Below are 12,388 nucleotides of genomic sequence, written 5' to 3'. Positions count from 1 at the left end.
TTTTAACTAATTCATCAAATTCTTTTTGACACAAACCTGTCATTTTTATTAAAATAAACTTAATGTTGGTTGATTTCATCTTTGTCTCTGAATGTGATTGAGTTTGATTTTTACTTGACAAAAACTATTTTATTAACAAATGAAAGGTATAAATTTATCTAATTCCCTGAAACTGCGGCATTTCCACAGTAGAGTACAATTCCTGTCCAGAGTCATGTGATCCGTCTAACTGTACTTCCTTTTTTCTGGACCGTTTGCGTCCTTGTCACCAATTCGTGGACATTGTTTTTCCACACTAAAATGTCCACATACACATTCTACGTGAACTGTGTATCACTGTGGTGAATCCAGTGCACAATAAAAACACATACAAATACTGCATGATATAAATGTTGTATCATTTGATGAGCTTCAAAATTTTACTTGTGTTTGTGTAATTCCTGTCAATATCTGAATAATTTAGTCCTTTAGCGTCCCTGTCATCTGACCTGTAAACACATATGATGCATGTACAGGTTTTATAACACTATCTGAACAGAACGATTCAACTCAGCCCAGACAATTTTCATTTCCAACAGTTTTGATGTTTTTGTGGCGAACAGAGACCATTATGTTGTAAAATCTGCTTCTGTTTTTGCCGTTTCCACTGTGAAACACAGATAAAATCTTAACCAAAGTGAACAAAACAAAGAAACAATGGCAGAGGCATCAGCAGGGTCACAGATGGTAGCTAAACCACAGACAGAACCAAATCAGGACCAAGACCGGAGCAGGACCAGAACAGGTCAACAAGGTTCAGATGATGATTCTGTCATGTAATAACTCAACACCGACTGATATTTGTTTCTGCCGTAGTGTCAGCAGTCGGCTGAGGCTACCACTGTGAACCCTGCATCACCATAGTAACCACTCACATCCCTGGGTAACCATGGAGATGATGGAGAAACAGGAGGCATGCACGTCAAAATCATAAGTCCAAAGGAACTGTAAGAAAAGCAAAAACAACACTGAAACATAAAGGATGAAAATAAAACAACAGGATTCAAAGAAACTCATATGATGGTCACAGACATGAGGAAACTGTTCATCAAACGACACCTTAACACAACGAATCCAACAAAACCATGACATCTGACAAGGAAGGAAAGCATGAAGGAGGCTCTAGGAAAAGGTTTAGCTCCTCATCATTCTCATCTACAGCTTTAACATAAAAACAAACAGCTGATCAGGAAAGACCTTCAACCCATGAACACGACTCAGACCAACAGGATTTAACTTTAAAATCTTTTAAAATATTCAGTCTTGGGTTAATGTTCGGATGCCTGATGTTCCTCAGGGTTTCCTACCAGTCATGTAGAGAACATGACTCTGTCCACATAAACGATAGAACAATGATCCACGCATTTATGTCTTTGTAAAAACAAGAAACTCTTGTAACGCAAACGGCTGAACCAGAGGAAATCCCTGGACTTGGATCTGGAACGAGATCTGACACGGTTATATTAAAATAAGACTGTGACAAACATAAGTATTATTTTCAGTATGTTCATTTGATTATTGATGATAATAACTCAGTAAAATGTTGATATTTAAAAGACTTTTTTCATAGAACACTGAACATTTAGGGCTCCTTCATTATATCTTAAGTTTACAACAGATGAAGAGTAAAAACTGCATAAATGCATGTATTAGACGTCATTCTTCTTGTTTATGTGTTTAATTTGTGGCTGAGATGTCTACATGGGTGCAGTTACTCGTCTCTACCAGCAGATTGCGCTGCCCCTGTTGGAAGCTTTGACCTATAAATGCATCAAGGTGACGTTATCGCAGCTCACATTAAAACACATCACTAATCAGAGAAGGAGTCATGTGACCCTGGGATGGGAGGAGGCCTCTGCAGGCAGATGTGTGGTTTGAAGAGGAGGAGGGGGAGGAGGAGGGGGTAGGGGAGATGATTGGATTAAAGCTGATTCAGCAGAAACAAAGAGAGAAAAGAAACAGGAGGATGAGGATTCAGTGATGCACGAAAGAGAATCAAATATTAACTGGGGGAGGACGAAGAGGAGGAGGATGAGGATGAAGAGGAAGAGGAGGGTAAATGGAAGCTGCTCACATCCTCAGATCTAAAAATAGAAGTGATTCAGTTTAATGCAGAAACTGAATGAGACGAAGGATGAGATCCCACTGAAACGATGAAGAAAAATGCCAAAAAACCCTAGAAAAATGTAAAACTAAATAAAATTCTGAAAAAACAGAATGAAATAAACAGGAAATTATTTTAAAAAATGTCATAAAATAAAGAGAAATATATTCAAATGAAATTACATCAAAAGAAAAACGATTTAAAAAAATACACTTGACAAAAATACATAAACTTATAACAAGATAATCATTCATCCTTCCATCAGTGTAAAAGGATTAAACTCCAAAGACCAGCATGCCTCACTCCTGACCGACCAATCACAACATCAGCAGGCCTCTTCCACAATAAAAGCCTTTTGTTCCTCTGCAGCTGCTGGTCAGTGACCAATATGTGATCAATACTGTCACTGATTATTGATGAGCATCTCTGACAGGAAGTTTCTGTGTTCTTCTCCATTGACTGACCGGTCTGCAATGCAGCAGACCCGCCCCCACGGAGTCTGATGGCGACGCCCACAACAGGCTTTTAAAGAACCTGAAGCAGAGACAAATCCACGAATGCATCACAAACTGAACCACACAACCAGACCAGAAACCATCTGACTAGGGTCCAGGTGGTTTCACCACGTCACACATTTCACAGAAGGTTTAGAATCTGTTTACTCGACACTGCTGGGAACATGTTAACATTTAGTTTTATTCAGACTGTAAATCATTTACATTTGAAGTGCATTCACTTCAGTATTTATTCCATTTTATTCTTGTTTATGTCTGATGTTAGAGTCTGGTCTGGTCCAGTGTAGGAGCTGAAACCAGTTGGATTTCTTTAACCCTTAGGGGCCTCGGCCTATTTTTCTTTTTAATTTATGAATACTCCTGATTTTGTATATACCACATAATGTTTACTATACACCTGTTTGCACAACTTTACCTATATGATCTGATCTTTTTTTTTTTTACTTTAACTGTCTGTAACAAAAAGTCAGCAAAAATCATCAAAATCATCAAATACGGATTAAGAATTATTATTACAATATAACCACAAACATGCTCAGTGAACTGTTTTGGATCTTAATAAAATCAAACAGTTTGTAAAAATGAACATATAAAGTTAGAAATTAATATTTTTCTTCTATTAAATTAAAACTATCATATCTTTGGTTTTATGTGGTCTATCAACAAGTTAACAAGGTCCACGACCACAGCGGTGGAGGGTTTAAAACCATCTGAATCAAAGTGAACTGTCCTACACCAGCAACCAGTGTCGGCAGCATCACAGAGCCAAATCCAACTGGTTTTAAACCAGTAGTAAACAAGGTGATCAACCTAATCTAGTGACAAATGGAGCTGGGATCAGTTTACTACACAGTCGAGGAGGAAGATGATGAATCTGTTCACAATGACCAGAAAAGAGGTGACACTCGTGTCCTGTCCACACTGACATGGACATTCTGCTACATATATTTGATTGCTCTGTATAATTTAATTCTGTCCACGACGATGCAAAACCATCTTGAAACTCATGTCGTGTATCGGATATCTGGTAAAACTGATATTTTCTCCTAATTTTTGTTTCTTTCATCCATTTGAAAACTCTGGTTTATGTAATTGAAAACCATTATTTCTGAATATTTGATCTACTCCAGATCCGACACTGATTTCTACACCTGGATTTGATGTTTCAGGTGCAGCTTCCTCACACAGATACATGATATGACATGAAGAAAATGGGCTGAGTGGACATCAATTACCAATCAGAATATACAGACTCAAACTACAGATTAATAATATACACTAAGGAAAGAGGTTTAATAATCTACTAAGACACTGTTTACCTGTGGATGAGATGAACAGAAAAAATATCTGTTTAGTAAAATATCCTCATTAGTGTGGACAAGGAATTTTTGTTCATTACTTAGCTCATTTTATTGATCTGTTTTCCATTTTTGATGATTATTTGTCATTTTTTGTTTATTTTGATCATTTATTTTATGATAATTGATAATTGTAACATTTCTTGTTTATTTTAATGGTTATTATTTCAGCGTATGGTTGATTTTTGTGGGTTTTGATGAATATTTTGTTTATTTTTTGACCGACAGTGGAGGTGAACTGACACTGGTTTATTGGTGGTTGGTGCATTAACGCCACCAGGTGGATGGGAGGAGCAGTGTCATTATGTTCCACCTGAGAGTGTCTGCCGAGTCGACACCTAGTGGTGGAATTCGGTACAGACTCAGTATCGCATCAACCTGGTTTGTAAATGTTCACAGTGACTCGACTGACTCTAATGTGAAAGCCTTCGAGTTTTCTTAAAAAATAAAAAAAAAATACATGAGTTTTTGAGAATCCTCCACTGTAAGCAGATCAATAAAGCCTCCAAAAATAAAAAGAAATAAAACAAAAATAAATAATAAACCATCCCAAACACATATATATATTTATTTATATATATATACACACACACACGCGTATGTAAAATTGGTTCTAATTCAGTGGATACAGGTCTGATATTTATAGTAAATAACAGAGTACAAAGCTCCTCGGTGGCAGGGCTCCAGGGGTGGATGAGATTCGCCCTGAATACCTTAAGTCTCTGGATGTGCAGGGACTGTCTTGGCTGACACGTCTCTGTAACATCGCGTGGCAGTCGGGGACAGTACCTCAGGACTGGCAGACCGGGGTGGTGGTCCCCCTTTTTAAGAAGGGGGACCGGAGGATGTGCTCCAACTATAGGGGGATCACACTCCTCAGCCTCCTGGGGAAAGTCTATTCCAGGGTACTGGAGAGGAGGATCCGACCGATAGTCGAACCTCGGATCCAGGAGGAACAATGCGGTTTTCATCCCAGTCCCGGAACACTGGACCAGCTCTATACTCTCCATCGGGTGCTCGAGGGTTCATGGGAGTTCGCCCAACCGGTCCACATGTGTTTTGTGGATCTGGAGAGGGCATTCGACCGTGTTCCTCGTGGTATCCTGTGGGGGGTGCTTCAGGAGTATGGGGTCCGGGGCCCTTTGCTAAGGGCAGTCCGGTCCTTGTATGACCGAAGCAGGAGTCTGGTTCGCATTGCCGGCAGTAAGTCAGACCTGTTCCAGGTGCATGTTGGACTCCGGCAGGGCTGCCCTTTGTCACCGGTTGTGTTCATAATTTTTATGGACAGAATTTCTAGGCGCAGCCAGGGGCCGGAGGGGGTCCGGTTTGGGGACCACAGGATTTCATCTCTGCTTTTTGCAGATGATGTTGTCCTGTTGTCCTGTTGGCCTCATCGAACCTGGACCTTCAGCGTGCCCTGGGGGGGTTTGCAGCCGAGTGTGAAGCGAGTGGGATGAGGATCAGCACCTCCAAATCCGAGGCCATGGTTCTCGACCGGAAAAAGGTGGTTTGCCTTCTCCAGGTCGGTGGGGAGTCTTTGCCCCAAGTGGAGGAGTTTAAGTATCTTGGGGTCTTGTTCACGAGTGAGGGAAGGATGGAGTGTGAGATTGACAGACGGATCATCTGCAGTGATGCAGTCACTGTACCAGTCGGTTGTGGTGAAGAAGGAGCTGAGCCAAGAGGCGAAGCTCTCGATTTACCGGTCAATCTACGTTCCTACCCTCACCTATGGTCATGAGCTTTGGGTCATGACCAAAAGGACAAGATCGGATACAAGCGGTCGAAATGAGTTTCCTCCGCAGGGTGGCTGGGCGCACCCTTAGGGATAGGATGAGGAGCTCAGTCACCAGGGAGGAGCTCGGAGTAGAGCCACTGCTCCTCCGCATTGAGAGGAGCCAGCTGAGGTGGCTTGGGCATCTGTTTCGGATGCCTCCTGGACGCCTCCCTGGGGAGGTGTTCGGGGCATGTCCCACCGGGAGGAGACCTCGGGGAAGACCCAGGATACGTTGGAGAGACTATGTCCCTCGGCTGGCCTGGGAACGCCTTGGGGTCCCCCTGGAAGAGCCTGAGGAGGTGTCTGGGGAGAGGGAAGTCTGGGCGTCCCTGCTTAGACTGTTGCCCCCGCGACCCAGCCCCGGAAGAAGCAGAAGATAATGGATGGATAATAGAGTACCAATATAAATACTGTGTATGACAGTGATGCATCATGGGACAGGGTTGAAGATCCATTTCTAGTGATTCGTCAGAGAATCATGCACTAAACCTGGCTTTTACCTCATTTTTCAAGTAGGAAAATTAGGAAAATGAGTTGAGCTGTTATTGAAGTGTTGCAGTAAAATCAGTGTTCAATACGGTGGAGTTGATTCACACCAACACAAGGTGATGGACAAAGGGCTAATCTAATTCCATACAGTAAGAGGTGAAGACGTGTGTATTGATCTGTAATTGGCTCTGACTCTGACTGTCAATCACAGGACATCAGTGGACTGTGGAACGGAAAGGTGAGATTCTACTTTCACCTAAGTATTTCAACCACGTTTGTACGGCAGAAAATGACTCGAATATTAATAAACTGTGGTGTGAAACTGTGGTGAAAACAGGCAACATGACCTATAAACATACCCCCAGGATGTCATATCAGCAGATGGATAATATTCCCAGGGTGCACCTGTGGCCCAGATCTGTGACACATGAGCAGTAATGGTTAATGAAGATGATGCTGTGGGTGGCGGTTCTTACCGGTCGGACCTCTCCGGTGGTGTTGGTGTACTGCCGGGCCAGGCCGAAGTCCAGCATGTAGCACTTCCTGTATGTGGAGGGAAGTCGACCCATCGCAAAGTTCGACTGAGAGAAGAAACACACAGGACATTTGACACTCATAACTTTAAACATAATCAGGATCCAGTTTTACTGACGAGAGAGGAGTCACGGTATTTTATTCAACACAGAACAATCTGAAAACTAAAGGACACAAACACCTCAGCGTGAAGTGAGGCATGATGCGTTTGAGGACACTCACTGGTTTGATGTCTCGGTGCAGGAAGCCCACGGAGTGGATGGCCTCAATAGACTCCAGGATCTGCTTCCCCAGCCGGAGGGTGGTGCTCATGGTGAAGGTCCCTCTGGGCTGACTCCGCCTCAGGTCGGCCAGGTTACGACCCTGAAACCACCGGGGGGGGGGGGGGGGGGGGGTCAGAGACGACTCCAGTTCCCATGATCTCACTGACACTGAGGTAGGAAATACTAACATAATAAACCTCCCGTTGTCACCTTTCAAAATAAAAGCCTCACCTGAAGCTGCATGACCACATAGTTGAATTTGTCGTTTCTCCCACAGCCAATAAACTTACAGACGTGGTTTTTACCTGAAAATGAACAGGAGAGGAAGATGTTTAACACTGCAGATGCCAACAAACACAAGAAAACTGTTCAGAAAGTACAGTGCATGGTATTTATTCAGAGACAGAGCTAAGAGACATGGACCAGAAACTAAAAAACTTACGACAAACATGATCCAGAAATCTGCTTACCCACTGCTTCTATTTACATCTGACTGAAGAACCACATTCACATTTAACACATTACAACAGATTTATGTTAAATACAAAACATTTGCAGAGGAATGATCTAGATATATGCATTTATGCATACCTGAGACAATAAACATAATAATAATAAATACTGGCTGAAGTTTGTGTAGAATCAATTCCTCCTCTTCCGATCCTTGTCTGTCTCATCGAGTGCTTTTTTTTCAGGTAAATGTAACTAGCAAGCTAATTGGAGAGCGAACAGCCAATCAGAGTGTACTTCCGCAAGCTCTCCGATTGGTTGGTTTTGTGGCACAGTTGTAATGTGTGTGTCAAGTTGAGCGTGCGGACACGACAACCTGAGCGCGCAGGGAGAGGGAGGTTGAGTGAGAGAGGGAAGGGGAAAGTGGTCAGTTTGTGCGCCATGGAAAGAATTTGTGAGAGAACATCATGAGTAAAACTAACATGCAAACGCATTTATGAAGCACAATATCAATTTTTGTTTGCTCAAGCGTGATTTCTTTTTGAAATATAATTGATGTGCTTGCAAAAATATATTTTTATGTGCTCAAAATCTCTAATTGTGTGCTCAGAATCTATCATTGCTCGCTCAAGAAACTGGCATAAATATAATTCTATAGCGGTCCTGCTCCAAAAAAATCGATCTCATTCACAATTACTCGATTACGCAAAATTTTAATAAAATCGATCGAAGAGTAAGAAGAAGATTGTTTTACCCAGCACTTGACCTGTATGTGGAGGACGTTTCGATAAAGCTGTGAGACAGTGAAAGTGAGCTCCCCTCACCTTATTGTTATTGACTATCTGCTGCCCCCCACGGTTAAGAACCGCTGGTGCATGCCAAAGTATTAGCTCATACCGGACAGACAGACGGATGGACAAACGGACGGACGACCAAGTGAAGACAATACCCTGAGGCCACTGTGGCCCAGGGTAAAAACTGAATCAAAAGTGACTTTTTGCAGTAAAATATATCATTAACTGAACATAGAACAAGTGTCTACTACCTTATTTTGTTCATTTGTACTCATTTTATTTATTATTTTATTCATGTTTGTTCATTTTGTTGCCTATTTTGTTTTTTCTTCAACTTTGTTCAGTTTGTGGCTTATTTCGTTCTTATTTTGTACTTATTATTTTGTTGATTTGTTTTTCTTCATTTTATTGATCACTTTGACTGTTTGTCATTTTGTTGCCTATTTTGTTCTTCTTTTATTTTATTCTAGTTCATTATTTGCTTTTTTGAAGTTTAGGATTTTGTAAATTGTTTATTTGTTTTTGTTAATTTTACTTATTTAATATACATAAACCAAGTGTCTCCATCCACTGTCATTGATCCAACTCCATGGGTTTTACTGATGAATCAATGCAGAAGATGACTGTCTTTCCACATTCACTACAGAGCCTCTGAACGTCCAAATGGGTCATAACTGATGACCATGAAAAGATGAAAAACTGTATTTTACACCAATTCTTTACATGAATTGATTGTATAAGTGGATCAGCAGGTGTTAAATATTTTAGATCAGTAGATGGTTTTGTTCGACAGTGGATGTTTATGTGTTTGAGGGTTAAACGTCTGCAGTCTGGTAAAGAAGGGGCGGGGTCTGGACAAGCTCTCACCTTGCAGTTTCTTCAGAACCGCCACCTCCATCTTCAGCACCTGTTTGGGCTGCTGGGCCGACTCCACCTTTAGCGCCACATTCTCCCGCGTCAGCAGGTCCAGGGCTTCGTAGATCTCCCCAAACCCACCCCCACCAATCTTCTTCAGCTGCAACAGAGGTCGGACTCAATCAGATTCACCATAAACACCACAACAATTGTGATTTAATGTTAATTTTTCTGTTTTATTATGTGATTATTTTCATTCAGGAACCTGTCGTAGTTTACAGTTTAATTCAATTTACAAAATAAAACTACAGAATATTTTGTTGTCAGGTTTTATTTTACAGGCTCCACCTCAGGCTGATTCACTGTCAGTCCGTAAAACACAGTGTCTCAGCCTCTACATCAATCTGGACTAAAAGCCTGCAGGCTCCACGCTGCGATCTGATTGGCTGAGACAGGAGCTTCATTACGCTGCATCACAGTCAGGGTCTTTACTTTGATCAGCCTTGACCTCTGACCTGTGATGTCATGTGACTCTGTTATTTACTGTCTTGGTGTCCTGAGAATGTTTTGCATTAACATGTTGCCCTCATGGTGTCCTGGACTAAAAGGCCTGGGTAAAATCCCTGTCGAAATGTCCAGTATTGAGTCAATCCAGGTTTAAGTAATTCAGTCAAATTCAGACCCTTTTTACCCAAATTATAACAAATACATATCATAAGAACAGATCCGAGCAGCGTCAATACCTGATGATACTCTGGTTCAATGTATGAAAAGCACTGCATTAAATACAAAAAAAAAATAAAAAATTAAATGTCATATTTACTTTTCCTCATAGATCACAATCTCATCATTATAAGAAAAGTTGAGCTTTACTATAAATCGTTTCAAACTAAAACATGTTTTAAAACTAAGGAACTGTGTGTAATATATTGATGTAGAGATGCTCATGGTCAGTTCAGTTTCATCACATCTGTAGTTTTATTCATTGAATGCAGCTTGTTTCTGTACTTTAACATTTAGATAAATGTACATTTAACCCACTGTATCACCACTGAGTCACACAGAGTTGGATTTCCTCTTTTTTTTTAGGTTACAGTCATAAAGTCATAAACTAAGAGAAAAAAATATTTTCTGACACTGAAATTCTAAATTTATGACAAAAAATTGCCCTTTTTCTTATATTGTTCTATTAATTTATGACATTAAATTCATAAATGCAAAAGACAAAACGTGTGTTCCATCTAAGGTGAACGTGTTAAAGGGCTAAAGGCAGGTATTCACTGAGGTCAGACTCATAAATGTCCAAGGTAATGGTCAGATGTCCTGTCTAGGTTAGTTTGACCTGCTGATGTCACCTCTACCACAGTGAATAAAGTTTAAATGTTTCCTCACCACTTTCCATCGGTCTTTGACCATGCAGTTTGGCGGCAGGATGTCGGCCTGCTCGGACGTCCCGTTCATGTTGGCGTTGTCCTGGAGGCCGGGGACTAGGCACTGCATCTGCCAGCCAGACAGAACACGAGCAGCTCCCAACTTAAATGAGCCATTTATCTGTGGGACAGGCGAGGGGAGGGGGGACAGAGGGGGTCGGTACATTAACACCTCAGCTGTGCACTGGGAGGCTCCCAGTCCGGCCGGTTCAGACCAGTCAAACCACAGGCATCAGACACGGCCAGCGGCCGACAGAAGCCATTCTGCAGCTGGATCAGGCTACAGGCTGGTGGGGAGGCGGAGTCAGGGTGAGGGGGTGCGGTGGGGTGGTGTGATGGTATTTGCAGTAACTGGAGCAAATATCATGTCTGCAGAGGAAGCAGCCGGATGGCGAGGCCTCATCCCAACGAGTCGCCAAAGGAAACCGGCACTGGTGTTTAACCTTCATTCACCTAATGCTAAACATGTGACGCTGATGTTTACAGCGTTTTCACTGGCTCACAGTTCACAAATCTACCCAGTCAGATGTGACTCAGGTGACTACCTCCTCCCACCACAGAAAACCATGCTCACCTGACTCCAGACATCATGCTAGGCTAAACTAAGCTAACAGCTGTAGTTAATGTGTAGTACTTCTGATTGCCTAGTCCTGTGAGCCCCAAAGTGTGGTCTGCGGTCCCCTAAAGGGCCATCAAGGGAATGCAGATGGACATTAAGATTTTCAATTAAAATGACCAAAAAATATTCATGATTTTATGGAATTATATTTGTGCCAGTTTCTTGAGCGAGCAATGATAGATTCTGATCACACAATTAGAGATTTTGAGCACATAAAAATATATTTTGCAAGCATATCAATTCTATTTCAAAAAGAAATTATGCTTGAGCAAAAAAAAAAAAATCGATATTGTGCTCCATAAATGCGTTTGCATGTTAGTTTTACTCATAATGTTCTCTCACAAATTCTTTCCATGGCACACAAACAGACCGCTGCGCTCGCTCACTTTTCCCTTCCCTCTCTCACTCAACCTCCCTCTCCCTGCGTGCTCAGGTTGTCGTGTCCGCACGCTCAACTTGACACACACATTACAATTGTGCCACAAAACCAACCAATCGGAGAGCTTGCGGAAGTACACTCTGATTGGCTGTTCGCTCTCCAATTAGCTCGCTAGTTACATTTACCCGAGACAATAAACATAATAATAATAATAATAAATACTGGCTGAAGTTTGTGTAGAATCAATTCCTCCTCTTCTGATCCGTGTCTGTCTCACTGAGCGCTTTTTTTTTTTTCAGGTAAATGTAACTAGCAAGCTAATTGGAGAGCGAACTGCCAATCAGAGTGTACTTCCGCAAGCTCTACGATTGGTTGGTTTTGTGGCACAATTGTAACGTGTGTGTCAAGTTGAGCGTGCGGACATGACAACCTGAGCGTACAGGGAGAGGGAGGTTGAGCGAGAGAGGGAAGGGGAAAGTGAGCGAGCGTAGTGGTCTGTTTGTGCGCCATGGAAAGAATTTGTGAGGGAACATCATGAGTAAAACTAACATGCAAACGCATTTATGGAGCACAAGATCAATTTTGTTTGCTCAAGTGTGATTCCTTTTTGAAATATAATTGATGTGCTTGCAAAAATATATTTTTATGTGCTCAAAATCTCTAATTGTGTGCTCAGAATCTATCATTGCTCGCTCAAGAAACTGGCACAAATATAATTCTATATGATTAGACATTTACATTATAAAGAGCAATTATGTAATCATGAAACCATGTAAACAGATGAT

General features: G+C 41.6%; 1 protein-coding gene across 5 annotated transcripts in view; it reads right to left on the bottom strand.

Annotated features, from left to right (window-relative positions):
* The window catches only part of ttbk1a (tau tubulin kinase 1a), a 53,009-nt gene that overhangs the window by 30,572 nt on the left and 10,049 nt on the right, over positions 1–12,388 (bottom strand). For 2 of the 5 annotated variants that reach the window (XM_030155694.1, XM_030155772.1), the window contains exons 2-6: positions 10,568–10,743; positions 9,188–9,335; positions 7,308–7,381; positions 7,036–7,176; positions 6,756–6,860 (exon numbers count right to left, since the gene is read on the bottom strand). In XM_030155694.1, the coding sequence (XP_030011554.1) occupies positions 6,756–6,860; positions 7,036–7,176; positions 7,308–7,381; positions 9,188–9,335; positions 10,568–10,743 (644 nt within the window). Of the gene's footprint in view, positions 1–914; positions 2,230–6,755; positions 6,861–7,035; positions 7,177–7,307; positions 7,382–9,187; positions 9,336–10,567; positions 10,744–12,388 lie in introns of those variants that run through there. The other 3 variants (XM_030155942.1, XM_030155859.1, XM_030156026.1) reach the window with 2 other exon arrangements.

This window comes from Sphaeramia orbicularis, chromosome 1 (assembly GCF_902148855.1).
Source record: "Sphaeramia orbicularis chromosome 1, fSphaOr1.1, whole genome shotgun sequence".
Classification (NCBI taxonomy): Eukaryota; Metazoa; Chordata; class Actinopteri; order Kurtiformes; family Apogonidae; genus Sphaeramia; species Sphaeramia orbicularis.
Note: the sequence above shows the minus strand (reverse complement) of the source record. Positions and strands in the feature narration are given on the sequence as shown.